At 41.3% G+C, this 21,753-nt stretch overlaps 2 protein-coding genes across 2 annotated transcripts in view; both read right to left on the bottom strand.

Annotated features, from left to right (window-relative positions):
* MAN1C1 (mannosidase alpha class 1C member 1) overlaps positions 1-21,753 on the bottom strand; it is a 139,096-nt gene that overhangs the window by 76,719 nt on the left and 40,624 nt on the right. Inside the window, exon 3 of the mRNA XM_040337130.1 lies at positions 3,274-3,370. Within this exon, the coding sequence (XP_040193064.1) occupies positions 3,274-3,370 (97 nt within the window). The remainder of the gene's footprint in view (positions 1-3,273; positions 3,371-21,753) is intronic.
* LOC120926863 (ATP synthase subunit epsilon, mitochondrial-like) lies at positions 9,979-10,342 on the bottom strand. The gene has a single exon (XM_040337132.1). The coding sequence runs from the start codon at positions 10,259-10,261 to the stop codon at positions 10,106-10,108; it is 156 nt and encodes a 51-aa protein (XP_040193066.1). The 5' UTR covers positions 10,262-10,342; the 3' UTR covers positions 9,979-10,105.

The raw sequence follows: 21,753 nt of genomic DNA on the forward strand, positions 1-21,753 counted from the left end.
ATTAGCCCCAGAACTGGTGTAATTCATATGAGTTCAGGTTTAAAGGGATGAGGTGGCAACCCTACGCTAAGTAGGTGTTCAAGAACTTATCCAACGGAACTTTTTCATCGGATATTCCGACCGTGTGTGGGCCCCAACGGACTTTTTTCATGGAGTTTAGAATAAATTCCGATCGTCTGTGTGGAACTCCGACAGAGAAAAAACTATGCATGCTCAGAATCAAGTCCACGCATGCTCGGAAGCATTGAACTTAATTTTCCTCAGGTCGTCGTAGTCTTTTACGCCACCGCGTTTTGGATGGTCGGAATTTGGTCTGACAATGTGTATGCAAGACAGCTTAAATGGAATTCCGACGGAAAATTCCATCAGATTTTATATTATCGGAAATTCCGATTGTGTGTACAGGGCATAAGAGTGAGCTACAGTATAAATTCAAAACAGATTGAGGACCATTAAATCCACTGCCCTCTAATCCTCCTGTTTATCTTTGTTTTTAAAGAAAATAAAAATAAAACTTTAGTTAAGCTTTTTGCCATTTACTTTTTTACTATAATCCGTTTTTAAGTGCTGTAATGACAATAATTTCAGTACTTAATTAAATTGGACTTATGTTGAGGCCCGTTCTTTTACTGCAGAGCTCAAAGTGCTTAACATTATAAATTGTACATTAATTTCAAGTTATTGAGCTGTAGGGGAAAAAAACACGAAACCTTGATTACAGATATTATAGAAAAGATCATTACAGTATTTGAAAACATTTCAGTAAACAGAAAAACAGAAACACAAAACATGTGAGTGAAGAACAATTAGATGAAAACATTGCAACCATAAACATAACACAATATGTTCAAATATGCCACTCAAATAAATATCAACTTTAAAACAATCATTTGCCTGGTTTAAAATACCAGCTCATCTAACATAGGATTCGGGATATAAAGCGGTGCAAAAATTGTATAAAAATAGAGGCACTTTATAAAATTAAAAATGTCATTTAATTAAACACAATGGGGTTGATATAGTAAAACCAGCACACCTAGCTCCAGTAATATGCCACCTATAATTACGGGAAACCTATGCTCAGAGTCATTCTTAACCTGGCTGTTTTTGGCTTCAATACATTGAGTACTGACCTGAAACAAGAATGCAGATTAGAAAGTCAGATTGATCTCAGAACTACTAAGTCGCACAATATGGGGTGGGGGTTTAAAGCCAGCCTGGAGATAGATTTAAGTTATTTGTGATCAGTGAGAAAGCACTGAAGCCTTTGGAAGCTTGTGCTCATGGATTATGGATTTCCGAACAAATTGGCTACAAACTATGAGAATGGAGCTGTCTAATACTATTATTCTCTATTTCTGTATGTTCATATATCCTGTAAAGTTTGCTGATGACAACACTGATATTGACGAGATGGCTCATAGGCAGGAAACTCAACACTTGGTTCAGTGGTACATGATTTAATGCTCATTATTGCAAAAACAAAGGAAACATTGAAACATTGACTGCCCATAAAGTGTTACTAAACCTAGGACCCTTCATTCACTATATCTGGTCTCCCACAGTATACAGAATATGGAAATGTAATTATTTTAGTAAATATAAACTGCTAAATACCTTTTCGCATCAGCAGTATATAGCAGTCTTGTGACTTATATCCCTGTGTGGTAAAGCTGGTAGGAGGTGTTTTCATTCTGCTCTCACTGTCCCATAAAACTTCATGACTCCTGACCCTATGTCTGGACAGTGCTGACTGGCCCTGTGTTGATCACATGCACTCTCCCAAGGACAAAAAAATAACTCTCTAGCGATACACGCCAAACTGAGCATGTGCAGCCTGACTCCTTCCATTTATAATATTCGGAGAGGAGTTGGAGACACTGGGAGAAGATCAGAGGAGACATGATCAAACAGCAATGTGGAGGATTAACCCCTAAGGTTCCACAGCCAGTATGACAAGCATGCTTTACTGAATTTACAGACTGAATTTACTGTTGTGGGTTTAGTAATACTTTAAGGCTTCTGGTCATATTTTATTATTGCCCCATTGAAAGCATTCTTCTCCACTGTACTGTAGTGTAGTATGTAATCTACAGGGCCAGCTGCTTTTATCCACGTGCTCGATGTGACCTAATTATGTGTACATTCAATTTATCACAATTTTGGAATACCTTTAATGCCTGTATAGAAAAAAGGGGAAGTACAAAAATTACCAGATTTTTGCATAGGTAACATAGGCCATTCATAGAATGTGAGCCATTGTGTGTAGCCTCCATAGTTAGAGAGCTCCATGATTGGAGAAAAGCCAGTTATGTGACTATGACAGATCACTTGTCTGGGATTTTTTTTTTTCTACACAAATGAAATTCATTTCTATTACATTCTGCCGTCTTTGGACTCTCAAAGCCAGTGGAGTGCAATGCACATTTATAAAGCACAGCGCTGTATATTTTTCATGTCCACCTCAATGTATCAACAAAAAAAAAAAGACTACCCAAAGAGCTAGTTTCACTTCAGAAGATTACGTGGAAAGCTTTTGTTATACCACCCACTGCAACTAGAGATCTATGCCTGTATTCTTAAAATGGAGAAGTTTTTATATTTTTGTTCATTTATATTGTAATGGTAAATGTGTAGGTGATGCTTGTTGCATTTATATGTAAAATGTGTGGATTAGTAATAATGTGATTCCTTTATACAGGGATACTTATACACACAGAGGCTGTCCGAAAAAATACGACAGAGTCTGGTCTAAATGGTTGGCTGAGCCCTCCACTGCGGCAGCGGATTAGGTGGCCCCTATGATTTCTGGTGGCGATGCCTGAGGCCTTGCTGAGCCGTCCCCTGTTGGCATAATGGCTTAGATGGACCTGTCCACTATCATCCTGCCCCTGGAGCATGAGCTGGCCTGCCTTACTGATGATTGTGTTTTTTTTTTTTTAATCCTCTCGCTAATGCGCTGACATGTCTTGGTTCTGTGTACTGCTACCTTTTGACCCCTGCGCGGGTCCCTGCTGGGATTTATGCCGGATGTTGGCTGTGCTATTGTACGTATGGTATGTCTATGTGTTGTTGCAAATAAAATAAAAAAAAGATTTCCAAAAAAAAAAATGTGTGGAGTAGTAATGTAATTTCATTGTGAATTTGCATTTACAATGACAATAAATCTTCTTTTCTTATCTATTCTCCTGTCAACAAATATTACAAAAAGTCCTGATGGGAATACTGACACTACAAGGTACTAGTTAAATTTTACAAATGAATAAAGCTTACCAAACAAACTTCCAAAATGTCCATCTTTAGTGAGAGGACGCAGCTCATTTTCCCCCCAAGCATATTTCTTGTAGCTGTCCCAAGCAAACTTCATCATCTGTAATTGTATAAAGCAAATGTCAAACATGCTGCCTTGTAGTTTCTAAATGGAATATTTAGAAATTATTCAAGGTCTGTACCTGTGGGTTTGTTAATAAATTATATGGCAGTTAGCAATACAAATTCTAAATATACTAGTGAAAGTGTTATGTTATATCTGATCAAAACACCCCTAGCGCACAAAAAGGTTCATACATCTCAATAGTCCCAACTATGTAATTACTGTGGGTCACTCATGAGTCTTCAACCGGAATACTTCATTGATGCAGCCCTTCTCAGATTAATTAAAGTTTAATAACTTATAACATATACAGCGGCAAGGCGGCTCTGCTGTGCAGGATCACGTACCTAGTATCTCCCGATGTACTCGACCTCCCAACCCAGCTGCAGCTAATAAGATAACTATGTAATGGATGGTGTAAAATGACGGGTTGTTCCTATGTTACCATGACAACTACGTCTGGTGGCCATCACCTAGTACGTGATCCTGCACTTCCGAGTCTGGGGCGTGTGTACGCCACCGCCGGCCCCCTCCCACTGTTAGTATACACAGCCTGAGCTGATCGGAGGGTACGGCAGACTCGATGTCCACTGGCACCCACTGATGCTTTGGTACAGAGGCAGAAGGATTGTCTGCCTATGTAAACAAGGCAGGTCACTGTTCTGACAGTACAGAAGGCATGGATCCTGTGCCTCTGCAAAGCAGGGGCACCGATTCATGCCTTCCCCTAGTTCAAGCACCTCCCCCCACAGTAGTAAAACACCAGCTAGGCACACATTTACCACTTTGATCGCCCCTGTTAACCCCATGTTAACTTCTTCCCAGCTAGTGTCGTTAGTACAGTGACAGTGCAGTGATTACTGCATTCGTGTCACCTGCAGTCCTGCTTTATGTTGCTGATCACTGCCATTAGCGTATCAATATACGCTTTTTGGGATTTTTTCATCAGAAATATGTAGCAGAATGTATATTGGCCCAAATTTATGAAGAAATTAGATTTTTATAAAAAAATATAAATATTTTTTTTATTGGATATGTTTTATAGCAGAAAGTAAAAAATATATATATTTTTTTAAATTGTAGGTCTTTTTTTGTTTATAGCGCAAACAATAAAAACTGCAGAGGTGATCAAATATCACCAAAAGAAAGCTCTATTTGTGGAAAAAAAAAGGACATCTATTTTATTTGGGTACAGCGTCGCACGACCACGCAATTGTCAGTTAAAATAAGACAGTGCTGTTTTGCAAAAAATGGCCTGGCCGTGAAGGCGGGTAAATCTTCCGAAGGTCAAATATTTGTAGCCAAATTTGCTACCAAATGAAAGCACTATATGTGATGAAAAAATTATATTTAGTATGTTACGGAAGACAAAAAAAAAAACCTCTAAAAGATTTAATGTGCATTGTTGAAACGAAAAAATGCTTTGGGAGTCAAGAAGATTTACACTCCCTTTGTGCTTTACCATTCTTCTAGGTTACATAAAAGTCACAATAATGTGGTACTGTTTTATTTAAAAGGCTATGTTAGTTATATGTTGGGGTAAATTCATGAGGATGCACAAATTACTTAAACGATGCATTGGGAAAAATTACAATAAATTGCAATTTTCAATTTTTTTTACCATTTATTCCCAATAAAAAGTAAGGAAATAAAGTTATACGTATTTAAATATCCAACAAATTTAAGCCCTATCTGTCCTGAAATAAACAATGTATAATATTTTAAAGTAAACTACAAGAGGGAAAGGAGAGACGTGAAGCTCCAAAGCCATAATGCAGTAAGTATGGAAAACAAGAACTTTGTTATTGAAATAATAGTACATTGCACTCACAAGCAGAAGACATCAAAGGCATATGTCAGGGAAAACAGGCTTTCCATGTAAGCGCCCGGCATGCACACATGCGTACTAGCACTTTAAGACACACACCTGTCACTAATACTGAAGTCAGGCAGGCTATTTAAGAAAGGCTCCTACAGAGGTTCCTTGCTGTTTTGGTCTGCAGCTTCTGTGTCATTTCTGGTTTCCTGTGTGACCTCTGATCCTGATCCAGCTTGTTGTTACCTGTGAGTACTTGCTGCCTGTTCTGATCCTGGCTTCCCTTAGACTCTGATCCTGCCTGCTGATTCTGACCCTGCACCTCGCTCATCCAGCCTGCTACAGCTCCCAGCCCTGCAAGCCTGCATCTGGTACTGCTTCGTGGTTCATCTCAGCCTTCCACCAGTCAAGCATCATGTCTGCTCATCTACTATCTGCCTGCTGACCACAGCTACTACAGGGACTATTGAACTGTTTACAGGCACTCATACCCCACCGTGCTCCTGTGGCTGCTGTATCACTGCCAGTAGTCCGCGAGCCGGAGTTGTACGAGAGGCCTTCCTCTGCACGTCAGGCTCACATCCCAGGTACGTAACAGCATATCTGTAAGGTATGTCCGGCCTGATGGTAAGAGGTGCGAGGGTAAATCCTGGAACCCTAGTCAGTGGCATCTACTAGCAGGAACCCCTGTGTGGAGCATATGGAACCCCGCCCATGGATTGCTATGCCTAGAAGAAGGCCCTTGTCCATCACCCAATCCGTACAATCCCATGGGAGCATGCACAGCAGAAACATGTTTTGAGGAGCGCTTCCTCTTTCTCAGCCTCTTACCGTCTGGCCAGACATACCTTACCACGTACTTATGTGGTGTTCTCACCAAGAGGATGAATATAATGACATTTTATAGATTACTACTTGTATACATAAAAATTTTTAAAAATACGACTAGAAGCTACATTTTTGATACTTTTTTTGCTTCAATTTCAAGTCTCCCTAATATAAAACCATTAATTACAAATGCTCAAAATGTTCATAATCTAACACTTCAGGCTATTTGCTGTTAAAAATGGTGCAGTCTTTGGGGCCTTTCAACATATTTTGAAAAGTAGAACCATTTTGTCCTGTCATAACGTGAGAAGAAATCTTCATAAATAAAATCTAATATATACACATCATGATTTCTACCTTATTTCGCCAATACCCTGAACAAAACATGCAAGAGTGGTGATGTTTGATTCCAGACAAATTAAAATTATTTCAGAAAAATCCACTGTGCCTCATTTATATTTTTATGTGGTCAAATTAATTAGAAAATCACTCTTTCATAATTTTCCCCATTTTGTCATTCATTTCTAGAAAACTATAGCCTAACATTTAAGGTATTGCATCAAAAGAAAGTATTATCTGTCCTCAAAAATCATTATCACGATGGGCTAGGTTCACTGCCAAACAAAATACCAATATTAAGGCACATGTCCAATACATGTGGGGCTGTATGTAGCAGGGATGTGCAGACAGGAGCGGCGGGTGAGGCAGACGCTCACCTGCCATGAACATAAAAAAATAAAAATATGATCAAGTTTCGATGGTCATAGCTTGGTGATGCAGCTATCCCACCACTGGTCAACATTTGGGAGTTCCTAGCACCTATGGTTCTGGAGATACGGGGCTTCATGCGCAGCCTGTCAGAAGCTACATACAGCATGGCCAGTTTAAATACAAGCTGGCACACTCTGTTTGCAGCAGACTGAGAGGATGAGCTCACAGTGCCTCTCGCTTCTTGTCAGAGGCACTGAGCTCAATGGACAGCTTGGAGCCTTGGACCAATGGTAAAGCACCATTGGTCCAACCTGTCCCATCTGTCCCATAAAAATGCTGCAGAGGAGGCTCTCCTCTCACTAAAGTGTCATAGAAGGGGGCATGTGTCTAAAAGACACATGCTCCCTTCCAGCCTAGCCCTCTTAACTACAAGGAAAAAACATGGGTTTATGGGTATAAGATTTACCCACAAGCCCATGTTTTTCTTACACAGTTAAGAGGGAAGATCCGCTGCTGCTGAAAAGGTACTTTTTTTAATCAAGCTAAAAAATATATTATTATGCTATATGTTATAACATAATAATTAGTTATTTATCTATTTACTGTGAAATTACTGGTTTGAAGTTATAAAGTTCAAACTTCAATAATTTGTCCGGTAAGTAACTTGCTTTAGTACAGTTTTGAAAAATATAGTAAATTACCTTAAAAACAATATATAATAATTATTTGTATATTACTTACTTATGGCAATTACCCCTGGCCACCTAGGCAAATTCTGACACTTCTCTCCTACATGTAAAAATCATATTGCTAGAAAACCACTCAGAACCCCCCAAAATGTTATATATATATATTAGGGATGCACCGATATATTGGTGCCGAAACATATCGGCCGAAAACAGCTGTTTTTGGCACATGCCGAAACAGCTTTAAAATTGCCGATATGACTAGTGGCTGCAGAGCGGTAAAACACACTTAAACGGTCTCCACACGCTGCTAGCACACAGCCCCGCCTGCTCCTAACCCCACGCTGTGATAAACAGAATGCCGTTCTAATGCTGAGATGTTTTCGGTCTATCACAGCGTGGGGTTAGGAGGAGGCGGGGCTGTGTGGACTGAGTGGAGACATGTTTCAGCATACGGGAGCGGTGAGTTGCTTTATTTTCTAACCGGCGGGTCTCTGTTGCTGGGACAGTGGGGACAGTGGAATTCCTGGAATGCAGGCCAGCGTGTAGAGGAGCAGAGCACAGCCCGGCATCCAGGAGCAGTCCATCCGCCTATCGGATCGCAGGGTGGCCGAGACTCCCTGGTTCGTTGCTGTCAGGCAGGCTGGAAACCCGGGAAAAAAATCTTTCAACGTATATCCCGCAAATTAAGGGGAAGGAGGGACAACCAAAGCGAAAGCCAAAAGATATAGCGGAGGAATTTGGTAAATATTACTCTACTTTGTATAACCTGGTACAAACCTGGTTGCTCCGTCAAAAATAGAGGAATATTTCTCCTCAGCAGACTTATTGAGGCTTTCATCACCTGCCCGAACTAGTCTAGAAACCCCTATTTCAATGGAGGAACTAAACGCAACATTAAAAACCGTGACAGCCGGGAAAGCCCTGGGTCCGGACGGATACAGAATAAGATACTACAAAGAATTTGCTCCATTATTAGGTAATCAGATAAAGGTTTTTAATGCAATGGGCCGGACTGCGACATTTCCGCCGGACGCGGTGCTAGCATACATCACGGTTATCCCAAAAGAAGGGAAAGACCCGGCGGAGTGCGGTAGTTACAGGCCGATTTTCATTATTAAACACAGAGCTAAAACTTTTTGTGAAAATATTGGCAGCACGGCTCCAATTATGGCTTTCTGAGCTGGTAGATATGGATCAGGTGGGATTTGTCCCCACACGGGAGGCAAGGGATAATACAATAAAAGTCCTCAACCTGGCCCACTATGCCAATGAAAGAGACATCCCTTGCGTATTCTTAAACACTGATGCTGAGCAAGCATTCGACAGAGTAAGTTGGTATTTTCTTTTTTCAGTGCTGTGCCATGTGGGGTTGGGGGAGCGCATGATCGGATGGATCAGGAGCGTCTACACAACCCCACATGCCGCAGTAAGAGTAAATGGAATATTTTCAAAATCTTTTAAGATTTCAAACGGCACACGACAGGGATTTTCTCTTTCACCCTTATTATTCGCACTTTCTTTGGAACCCTTATTAAATGGAGAACCCTTATTAAATAGGAGAACAAACGCACAAAGTATCAGCTTATGCGGACGATCTGTTATTCTCTATGCCCAACCCACACGTCTCACTTCCCAATCTTGTGAGAGAGATCGAAAGATACGGTGAGCTGTCAAATCTAAAAATAAATCATGCTAAATCTGAAGCGATGAGTGTGGCAATGTCACCTCAGAAGTGCAAGATTATACAACTAAACTTTGGATTTAAGTGTAAGAATGTGCTAAAGTACTTGGGTGAACTGATTCCATCAAATTTAAAGGAAATTTTGAAAACAAAATTTCCCACAACTTTATAACTGTAAGAATTCTTCTCGATAAATGGCAACATGGATTACACTCATGGTTTGGTCGAAACAACATAGTTAAGATGAGTATCTTGCCAAAAATGTTGTATTTGTTTCAGGCTCTGCCGATAACCATCCCAGTGGCTTTCCGCAGATAAATGAGTACCCTCCTGATGAAATTCATATGGGCAGGGAAACGACCAAGAATAAAAAAAGAGTTGATGATGTTACCCAAGTGCTTTGGGGGATGGTAGTCCCAGACATTGTTAAATATTACCAAGCGGCTCACCTGACAAGATTGGTAGACTAGTGTAGGCACGGGAATTACAAACGCTGGGTTGATATGGAGCAACAGATCGGTCCGATTCCATTACGCAGAGCCCCTTGGTGCTATAATGTATTACCAAGTTGAAGAAACATCTTACAATTGGTCCAACGTTGATAATTGCGGCCAAGGTCTGTCGAAATCCAACGTTTTCAACGGGCCAATCCCCCCTGTTCCCTATAATGGGGAATCCAGTTTTTTTTACCAGGAATAGTGGGAGTATTTAATAAACTAAAAGAAAAGGGTACTGTAAAGGTTTCACATTTCTTGCAATCATAAACTTGGCCAACTATTGATTTCCTAATGAAACCAGGGGGAACTTTAGAATTAAGTTTACGGCAGGCACTCCAAGTAAATCACTTTCTTTTTTTTTTTTCTTTTTTTTTTTTTACAAATAAAACAATCCCGGTTTTATTTGGTTTTATGGTTTAAATTAGAAACACATTTTACAGATGTAGACGTATTCAGGAAACAACCAAAGGATAATCCATTCTATCAGGAGGTTCTAGTGTTCAGCATTGATCATTCTTTCTTCGGTTTGATGACCCTCACATTGGTAGCCGCTACCTTATCTGCTTCTGCCTTGAACTGGGGCTTCAGTGCCGCCCTCACAGCCTGAGCACAGATCTGAGAGTAGCGGATGTAGCTGAGGCCGGCCTGTCTCCAGTATGCCACCATGGTTCCACCGAGCGGTCACCGTGCGCTGTGCTGACAGAAGGTCAGAAGGAGAAATCCAGCGGAAATGTATAAGAAATCACTTTCTGAGATCTCTGGGACAACCGTCTAATTTCCGGCGACAGTTAACAAAATTTGAGGCTTACTGTGATGATGAGGAACCACTATCTCGAGTGGTTTCTAAGATGTATGGATTGCTGAATTCCCCTCGGTGGGATTTTGTGATGCCAGGAATTAGTAAGTGGGAAAGAGACTTGGGGAGGATTTTTACGCCAACCCAGCATAAACATATCATCCACTTGGCATTGAATTCCTCGGTTTGTACGCAAACCTCCCCCCCCCCCTTTTTGGGAAGGGGGGAGGGGGGGTTATATAAGGAAGGGGAAATAAAGAGTTTAAGGTGAATGAAAACAATAAAGTCAAGTTTAGAGACATGGATAAGATGGTTTAAGATGTTCAGTTCACTAGTATAACACCATAGGAAAAGAAAGATATAGATATGTTTTTTTCTCTGGTTGTCTCTGTTTTTCCCGAGTGGCAATATGAATGTGACTATGTACCTCTTCTTTTTGCTATGATAATTCCTCTTTGTTGCCTTGGATATAAAAATAAAAATAAAGAATATGAAAAAAAAAGAAAGAACTGCAATCGCCTACATAATGAGAATCGAAAACATATCTTGTGAATATGTAACCTGTGTGTATCTGGTACTCATACTAGCCAGTGCCTCACCAGCCACTGACCTCATGGTACATCCCTGGTATGTAGGTTTAGACCCCTTTCACACTGGGTCGTTTGGCAGGCGCTATAGCGCTAAAAATAGCGCCTACAAACCGACCTGAAACAGCCCCTGCTGTGTCTCCAGTGTGAAAGGCCCGAGGGCTTTCACACTGGAGTGGTGTGCTAGCAGGATGGCAAAAAAAGTCCTGCTAGCCGCATCTTTGAAGCGGAAAAGGGGCGGTGTGTATACCGCTCCTGCCCATTGAAATCAATGGGACACCGTGGCTATACAGCCAGAAAAGCGCCTCTGCGGTGGTTTTTAATGCTTTCTAGCGCAGTGAAAAAGGCGGTAAATCGCCTCTAAAAAAACGCCGCCCCTGCCCCAGTGTGAAAGGGGCCTTAAATTGTAAATATACATTCGCAGTCAAATTGGGAGAACACCAACAACTTAATAATTGTTAATCATGTTCTCATTCACATAGCATTAAAAAAATGATTAAAGTGGTTGCCAAGCCTCAACGTTTTCACCTTAATGCATTCTATACTGCGCCCCCCCCCCTTTTTTTCTTATCTGAGCCTACTGCTGTCAATCAAATCTAGTGACAAATCTAGAGCAGGGGGAGTCCTGCTGTTTGTGTCAATGGACGCAGCAGCTGCACTCGAGCGAGCACCGCATGGGTGCTCCCAAAGAAAGCAGCTTTTCATGGGGGCACCCGATGAAGAGGAGGGGGCCTGGAGCACTGGCGGGGCACCCCAGAAGAAGAGGGTCATGGCTGTTCTGTGCAAAATGATTGCACAGAGCAGGTAAGTATAGGCATGTTTGCTATTTTTATTCGAAAAAAAAATAAAAAAAAGGTTTACAAACCCTTTAATTGCTGCTTAACATATTAAATGTTTTTTCTCTGATAACTCCAGCACTGAAAAATCCTACTTAGTTCTTGTTTATGATGGGGCTGGGGAGCTGTGTTTGTCTAAATTAACCCCACCTGTGTTGGCAAACTAGATTTGAACACTGTCCTAACGAAGGGTTACAGCTTTCAAAGTTTGCCTACTTGTTTTAGGTCAATGAGATAAGGCTTAGCCTGTCCTTAGACTTTCTATTGGGACAGACTCCTTATAAACCTGTTCAGAATTGTTTGCCCCCAGCCATAGCACCTTCCCCTAAGAATCACCTAAAAGGGTCAGAAATATTTTTTATTTTTTATTTTTCTAGGTAAGGGGTGTAAATGAGAACACTTATCAAACATTCGGCAGGGTTTTCTCAAATGTGACTGCAAAAGTATAAATACACTTTAGGTGCTAAGAATAAAGTGGTTACATTTATATGTAAATGTATTTTTATAAAATTGTGCCAGTAATTTCAGCTTAAAAGATGTCTGTCGGCATGTAACCACAAAATCCAAATGTGTTTGTATAATTAATGTGTGTTTGCAATATCTCTCTAAAGATTTATCCACCCACAAGATTTCAATAGTGCTCGTCAAAACGAAGCCTCTATTAGACTGCGCAAGAAATACAGTTGATCATTGATCATAGTGACAAATGCTCCAACCCAAACAAAGATTTACAGCTTCAGATCAGTTGCTGAACTAATGAAGACACTAAAATAATGAGCTCTAACTAGCTCAACATTATATATTTACATTGTTATAGTAGTGGTCTCCAAACACCAGCCCTTTGCTCGTATTTATCTGGCCTTTGGGGTACTTTTGCTCCCACTGATACTGGACACTATTCCTCCCACTAACACCAACAATAACACCAACATTAAATTCTGGTGGTGAGATCAACAACTGTGCACCATTTCTGCCATTGACACCAACGATGGTGTCCTCAAACTCACACCAATGATGTGTCACTATTATTCCCACCGATACCAATGATGGTGCAAAATTCCTTCCACTGACACCAAAGAAGGGACACTATTTCTCCCACTGACCCCAAAGATGAAACACTATTCCTCCCACTGATACCAATGATGGTGCAAAATTCCTCCCACTGACACCAAAGAAGGGACACTATTCCTCCCACTGACCCCAAAGATGAAACACTATTCCTCCCACTGATACCAATGATGGTGCAAAATTCCTCCCACTGACACCAAAGAAGAGACACTATTCCTCCCACTGACCCCAAAGATGACCAATGACAGGGAACTGTTTCTCCTATCAACAACGAGGTGCTATTCCTCCACCTAATACCAAACATGGATTGTTTACTCCCCATGACGCCAGAATTGTTTTTGCTCCCAATGGCCACAGACTGCCCCCCCCCTAAAGTCAGAAGGACATCAAACCAGCCCTTTGTTTAGAAAGTTTGGAGACCCCTGTTATAAAGCATTACATTTAATTGGCAAACAAGATTTACATTATAGTGACCTCTAGGATATACTAATATGTAAAATGGATTTCTTTTCCATTGAGACACAGAAATTCTCAAACTCACTGGCTAAACTGTCGCCTACAGGAGAATAGGACACTGGCAACAAAAAAAGTTAGTCATCATGGGATGACTGTACCTACAACTGCCTTAGACTTTAGCTAGTGTCCTCCAGGAGAGTCAAGGTTCTTTCATCGGCTCAGCTGTTCTCTGTTTGTTACGAATATATGCTACTATCAACAGCTGCTGGTAGATTTATTCTGAATATATAAAATAATGGATGTCTCTCAGTTTGTACTGGTAGTCTGTCGGCGATAGTCCTATATTTCGGCAAGTTTCTACAGTCATTTACAGATACTGGTAGATTTAGGCTGGATATAGAAATCCTGAACAGCTCCCCATTTAGCAAGCAGCTCAGGCTCCCAGTTTATTATCTATGCTGGTGTTCTCTCTGCAACAGTCTTGCAATCGGCAGTGACTATTGTCTGTATTCCATTTCACACAGGACTCTGATTTTCAGGTTTGATTATTAAGTCCCTAGTATGTATTCCTTACGGAGTTATCGGTCCAGAGTGGAGACAGTTTTTTTTTCTCCATCTTTGCAACACTATTGTGAGTGATTAATAGGCTTATGCTGGATTGGCATTTGCTACGAAGCCGATTTGTCGAAATTAAAATGCTAATTTTCTTTCCTAGCTTGCACATACTGTATGCACTTTGCAAGTTGGCTACACGAGGAAGCACTCTTCTTTCATTTTGTTTGGGTTATACAGGGGCAATTGTTTCAGGTTTATTTTAATATTGTAAAGCAAACTGTTGGCGCTTTATAAATCGTGTATAATGATAATAATGTTTGTTGCCAAATATCATAGAAAATGCCTCCTGCGCATGAATGTGATAGCCCGGTACAGGTATTGGAGATTAATTCACATTACAGGCATACACTTCAAGCTATGCTGCCCTCTAGAACTGGGGGTGTCCTGAAGCCACTACGAGAAACAAACACAAAAGGGCGCACCATTCTAGTGCATTATCCCACAATATTTCTCTTTTAGGAAATAGTTATAAAATGTACTCACAACGTGTGAATAAAGAACATTCATCAAGCTACACTCTTCCGAAAAGCTCTACAGTTCTAGACACAGTGGCTCTACAGTTCGGGGGGGACGCTGCCAGGGTCCAAACTGGGTGATGAATTTTGAAAGAAGCACCTTCTTTTTTATATTTAGCTGGTTTTGACCCCCACAGGGTCCCCTTGAACTCTGGAGTGCACTGTGTCTAGGATTGTAGAGCTTCGGATGAGTAGTTTGATGACCGTTCTTTATTCACACGTTTGTGAGTACATTTTTATTTATTTTCCTAATAAAGAAGTGTTGTGGGAAAATGTACTTGGCTGGTGCACCCTTTTGTGTTTGACCCCCCTCCTCCTCCTCAGCTGCAACTTGATGACACAGCACTAATTCAGCAGTGACAGAACATAGATGTGTGGGAGCTTGTGTGAACGTTCCCATCTTCTATACTTGCTTACTCGGTAAGAACATTTAATGAAATCTGGAGAATCTCTGAGAGTAGTGATAAGCAGTTCATACTTCTTCACAGTTGCTGGCTGTAAGGCCTGGCTGTAACGACAGGACTGTTAAAGTGGTTGTAAACCCCCCCACCCCAAAAAAGCTGCAAGACAAAGGCATAATGAGCTAGTATACATTGCATACTAGCTCATTATGAAATACTCACCTTAGATCGAAGCTGTTGCAGGGGTCCCCACACACCACTGTAACCACGACATGTCTCACGGAGCCATTTCTGGGCTCTGGCGCTGTGATTGACCGGAGCCGCCAATCACAGCACGGCTACAAAAAAAAAAAGGCACAAGCAGGTCGTTCCTTCAGTGTGCATGTGCCGATGACATTGTCACATGAGGATACAGTGAATATCTCCTAAACTGTGCAAGTTTAGGGGATATTCATGGGACCTACAGACAAGCCTTATTATAGGCTTACCTGTAGTGAAAAGTGGAGTAACAGGATTTACAACCACTTTAAAGCCTTGGTTTTTTGTGTCGGGGACATCTCTGAATCTGGGTTTACTATGATGCCAACATCATAGCATAGGCAAAAAAAACTTTTCAGTGGCAGGGAGATTAAGAAGACACATGGTCAGTCATTGAAACTGGAAGAGAAGCAGTTTAACCTTAAAGTGGAGGTTCCATCAAAAAAACTATTTTGCTTTAAACTGTAGCTTACGACTAAAAAAGAAAAAAAAAAAAGATTTTTTTTTTTTTTACTGAAAATGCCTGTTGCTATGCGGTCCCACGAAATCTGCCTTTGAAACCACCTAGGATTCTGACATCATCTCCCTCGAATGCTCCTGGGAAATGTGTGTCATCATTTCCCAGGATGCAGTGCGCTGTCCAATTATCACTCCCCATCCAAGACTTCCAGGAAGTAAGTGCCTGTAGGCTTCACAATGCCCACAAGCAAAATGACAACGGTGTAGATATAGTTTTATAAACTATCTTTTTTGAATATCTATGCGGATCGGCGGCGGATTGTAAAATAGTAAGTGACCAGATTTATATTATAAAAACGCATGATGAAAGAAAATACATTTAAAAAATGCTAATTGTGGTTGGAACTCCGCTTTAAACTGTGTAGAGGGATCTTTGCTGTCAGAGTGATAAGGATCTGGAACTCCCTTCCACAAACATTGGAATTAGTGGGCAGTGTCAAAAAATCTATTAAATAGGCATCTTAATGATTACAACATACACGGATATTATTATTATTATTTTTTGACATAAACTCGCACACAAACCCACAGGGGCTTTTACCGTAGAAGTCTCTCCATAACTCCTTCCTGCAGCTAGGTCTAGCATTTGGTCTGTCTTGCTTTAGAGACTGTTGGGCTTCCACTCCTTGATTTAGACCAGGGGTCTCAAACTCAAATTACCTGAGGGCCACAAGACAAGTTTTCATATGCCATGGGGGGCCGCATGCAAACTTTCAAACTTCAAAAACAACAGTACTGGTGTCAGCGAACACATTATTAACCCCCAGCACTGGTGTCAGCGAGCGCATTATTACCACCAGCACTGGTGTAAGTCAGGGTTTGACAAATTTGCTTGGAATCTAGGAGCCAGCTAAAAAAGTTAGGAGCCAGAAAACGCACCCCGTCCCGACGAGCTTGCGCGCAGAAGCGAACACATACGTGAGCAGCGCCCGCATATGTAAACGGTGTTCAAACCACACATGTGAGGTATCGCCGCGATTGGTAGAGTGAGAGCAATAATTCTAGCTCCTCTGTAACTTAAAACATGCAACTTGTAGATTTTTTTAAACGTCGCCTATGAAGATTTTAAAGGGTAAAAAAGTTTGTCGGCATTCCACAAGCGGACACAATTTTGAAGCGTGACATGTTGGGTATGAATTTACTCGGCGTAACATTATCTTTCATAATATTAAAAAAAATGGGGATAACTTTACTGTTGTCTTATTTTTTAATTAAAAAAAGTGTAATTTTTTCCCAAAAAAGTGCGCTTGTAAGACCGCTGCGCAAATACGGCGTAACAGAAAGTATTGCAACGATCGCTATTTTATTCTCTAGGGTGTTAGGATAAAAAAATATATATAATGTTTGGGGGTTCTAATTAGAGGGAAGAATATGGCAGTGAAAATAGTGTAAAATGACATTAGAATTGCTGTTTAACTTGTAATGCTTAACTTGTAATACCAACGGCCACCACCAGATGGCGCCAGCTCACATCTGGTGGTAATAACTTGTAATACCAACGGCTCACCACCAGATGGCACCAGCTCAAAAAAAAAAAAAATTTTTTTTTTTTTTTTGCTCCCCTCACTTCCACCCTGCCTGAGGGCCATTTATAACTGGTCCGCGGGCCGCAAATGGCCCGCGGGCCGGTACTTTGAGACCACTGATTTAGACCCTTGTATAAGGAGTCTCCCCTGTAGCTCTCCCTCGTTATTCCCTCTGGCTCCGTGGGATGCGAATCTGGTTCTTTCTGCATTTCAAAAATCACAGTGTGAACCCATTTAAATCTTTACTCTCTGTATTTTTACCAACAAGGTGTTTTTTCTTGTAGCTATCATCTTTGTGAGGGGAGTGTCTGAACTGGAGGTCTTATCTTGCAACAAAACCTTTTTAGGGGGACAAGTTAGTGTTGAGGTCCAGGACTTCTTTTAATGAAGGTAGTTCTGCCTTTTACGTCAACCAGAATATTGTTCTTTCATCCCCCTATCTGGCTTCAGTTCATCGTAATAAAATTTTCTTCATCACCCAGATGTGTTTTGGGTTGTGAGCATCTATTTTCTGGCCACTGCTTCTTCAGGAAGACCATTTTTGTATTCTAGGTGAACCATGTAGGTCCACCATCTCTAGGTTTCTCAGGCAGACCATCATCCAAACTTATGGTTTGAAAGATGGGTTCCACCTTTTTCTGTCAAGGTGCACTGCGGTGGATCTGTGAGTGTTTCTTGCTGTTTTTGGCATGGAGCGAATTTTTTTTAGCTTGCAAGGCTACCACCGCATGTTTCTACCAGGTGAATATTCAAGTCTCACCTGTGCCAGTTTTGGGAATAAGGTCCTTTAGGCAACTAGTCCCCAGTTTGTTCTTTTTTCTGTTAGCCTTGTTGCCCACCCCCAGGGATGGACTGGGCCGGGGGGCAGGTAGGCAATTTTCCCCTGGGCTGCCCTGATGCCCCATAAAAAGGCCGTATTTACACAGCCACTGGCCGTCGCTACACTGTACTATAAATGCTGCAGAGTGATACACAAGTGCGCCGAGTGGGCTCTGCCTCCTACATCTGACAAGAACATTTCACTTCCCTGTCAGGCGCAGTGATGGAGTGATCTCCGCCTGATAGGAGCTTCCGAGTCCTGGTCTGACATGACGTTTTTTAAGGGCGTAATAGAAGGGGAGAAGGGAGAGCTGCAGCTGCTGCCGATGAGACCTGCGAGGTGCCAGTGAACCAGTGTTCAAGTGAGCGAGCAGAGGTGAATAGCATAAGCTAAGGTACTGTTGTTCAACTGGCTATAATGGTTAACTTTGTTTTTTGTTTTTTTTTGGGGGGAGGGGGGTGTTGATTAATTTACAATGCTATGTGTAATATGCAGCATTAAAGGGTTAATGTACTGCCACTGATCACTGATAAATTAGTGGCAGTGGCAACATCAGTGTTAATTAACCCCTTTATGCTCCAGTATACATGGGTTCATAAACACTGCCACTGGTACTAATGTATCAGTGATCAGTGGCAGTACATTAACCTCCTCCATGCTGCATATTACAAATAGCATTGTAAATTAACCACTTCAGCTACGGAAGGTTTACCCCCCTTCATGACCAGAATATTTTTTGCGATACAGCACAGCTTTATTTTAATTGACAATTGAGTGGTCGTGCGACGCTGTACCTAAACAAAAATGTAGGTCCTTTTTCCCACAAATAGAGCTTTCTTTTGGTGGTATTTGATCACCCCTGCGGTTTTTATTTTTTGCGCTGTAAACAAAAAAGTGCAACAATTTAAAAAGAAAAAAGTATATTTTTTACTCTTTGCTATAAAAAATATCCAATACATAAAAAAAAAAAAATCGAATTTCTTGCTTTGCAGCAACACAAGATCTCACTGTTCATGCCTGACAGGACGGCTATCTGCCTTGTTTACATCAGCAGACCGCCATCCTGTCTCTCTGGGGAGCCATCGTGGGTGGCCACTGATTAGCACCCCCACTGGCTATTGCTGATACTGTACTGGTACAGTACATCGTTTTGTGCAATAGAGCCAGGTGGGCAAGTGGTTATACCAGTGAATTTCACTATTATATACAACCATTTTTTCAGAATTAAATATATGCATTCAGCATTTACTATTGTGATTAGCTGTGATTGGCCCTATCTGTACCATGTGATCACTGTGACCAATCACAGAGATCAACACAATAGTATACAATGAATGGCATGAATAGAGGCCATCCATTGTGTACAATTGTTATGTGATCTGCTGCGATTAGTCCCAGTGATCACATAGTACTTACTGGCAGTGGCCCAGTACACTGATCTGTCAGACAGACAGATCATGCCCAAGGTGCGACCTGTGGGGTGTGCGCGAGGCACGTTCTGGGGAGGTGGGTCTGGGGGGGGAGGCAGGGACAAGGGAGAGTGGGAGGTGGGCCAAGATGCTGCACCATAGGCCTCTGTGTGGTACTTGCCCCCTGGAGCAATTGTTGCCAGTCTTCCACTGCCCACCCCTCTTTTGGACTGCTTTTGCATTGCCCCCACAGAATCCCTGTGCCACTGAATGGATGAGACAGAAAACAGGATTTTTGTACTCATTGTAAAATCCTTTTTTTGAGAGGTCTCCTTTATTTTAACGCTATCAGTACTACTGTGTTACAAAACTGAGTGATGACGGTTGTAAGCAGTGTTACCCTGCACTTGCCAGTGTCTTTTTCTCCTGTAGGTGACAGTATAACCCCACAGTCTAGAGTTCCCTCCTAATACACTGCACAACTGCCTGATGCGCAGACACTGCCAAAGGGATTTTCCATGTTTGCCTTTAATTCTTATATTTCATAAATATTTTAACAATTAAAAAGACATTGGTGCTGATAACTGAAATGTCGTTTTTGGGCATTTGAATCGGGAAACTCTAGGCAAACAGTAAATGCACAGTTGAAATGCGTATGTATGAAGGGTCACCTAGCAAAAATGTGTTCAGCCAATTTTGTGATCCAGGTACACCTGCAGTGCCAGACACCATAGCCAGATCCATGACTTCCAGTGCAGTGATATGCAATACAGCTTAGTAAAAAACCTGCCATCAGACTTCTGCTTAGACAATGAGGGAACAGCCAAACATGGATAAGATTATGCCTGCAGATTTATTCACAGTGCTGACCGTCCATGCCCATGCCTTGCATGGAACCTAAAATAAAGTCTAGGTTATTTAAAAATACAAAAAAAATACTTTCAATAATAAAAAAAAAAGTATTCAATTATGTTTTATTTAATATCTGTCTAGGAATCCATTAAATGAATACAGATATTTACACAGTATTAGGCACTAGAGTGATCCACTAGTAGCCATGAGGTAAGAATTATGGTAGAACAACCATTGAATGGTAGTCCATGTACTATATATCATAAATTTACTTTTTACAGTTCATTTATCAATACAGTCTATTGACCTTGAAAGATGGTTTGTGTATGATAATGGTCTGCAGGATTCTGTCAAGCAATATGTTTTCGGGGAGTGAAAATGAGTTTTTTCTATTTTGTAGTGATAGAGTGAGACATTTTGAAGTGTGGCTGTGGGAATGTGTGCCCATTCAGCTGAAAGAACATTTATGGAGGTCAGGTATTGATGTTATCAGGTCAGGAATTGATGTTAGGCAAGAAGACCTGGCTCACAATTAGCATTTCAGTTTTTTCCAAACGTGTTTAATAAGATTGAGGTTCAGGCTCGCTACTCAAGTTCCTCCACACAAAATTCATCAAACTGTGGGGTTGATTTACTAAAGGCTAATAGGCAGTTTACTTTGCATGGGAATTTTCACTTTACAATTGAAATTTTATTGTGCTTAGTGAATGTGGTGCAAAAAAAACACTGAATCACATGCAAGGAAAATAAAAATGTATTTTTGTTTGCACATGATTTGATGACGTAAGTCAGCAGAGCTTTATCTTATTTACTAAGCTAATTCAAAATCTACTTGCAAAGTTAACTACTTAAGGACCGCCTAACGCCGATTTACGTCGGCAGAATGGCACGGCTGGGCACAATCACGTATCTGAACGTGATTGTTTAATGCCCCGCGGTGGGTCGCGGGCGCGCATCCGCGTCGCGCACCCATGACCCAGTCCGGAGCTCCGTGACAGCGGCCGCAGGACCCGTGAACCCGATCGCCGCCAGAGTCCCCGAAGAACGGGGAGAAGTGTGTGTAAACACACCGTCCCCGTTCTTCACAGTGGCGCTGTCATTGATCATCTGTTCCCTGATATAGGGAAAGGGGATCAATGACGTTGCACATCCAGCCCCGCCCCCTACAGTTAGAAACACATATGAGGTCACACTTAACCTCTTTAGCGCCCCCTAGAGGTTAACTCCCAAACAGCAATTGTCATTTTCACAGTAAACAATGCATTTTTTGCTGTGAAAATGACAATGGTCCCAAAAATGTGTCAAAATTGTCCGATGCGTCCGCCATAATGTCGCAGTCTCGAAAAAAAAACGCTGATCGCCGCCATTAGTAGTGAAAAAAATGCAGTAAAACTATCCCCTATTTTGTAAACGCTATAAATTTTGCGCAAACCAATCGATAAATAGGTAGAAGAATACGTATCGGCCTAAACTGAGGGGAAAAAAAAAAAGTTTTTTTAT

Source organism: Rana temporaria, chromosome 2 (assembly GCF_905171775.1).
Source record: "Rana temporaria chromosome 2, aRanTem1.1, whole genome shotgun sequence".
Lineage (NCBI taxonomy): Eukaryota > Metazoa > Chordata > Amphibia > Anura > Ranidae > Rana > Rana temporaria.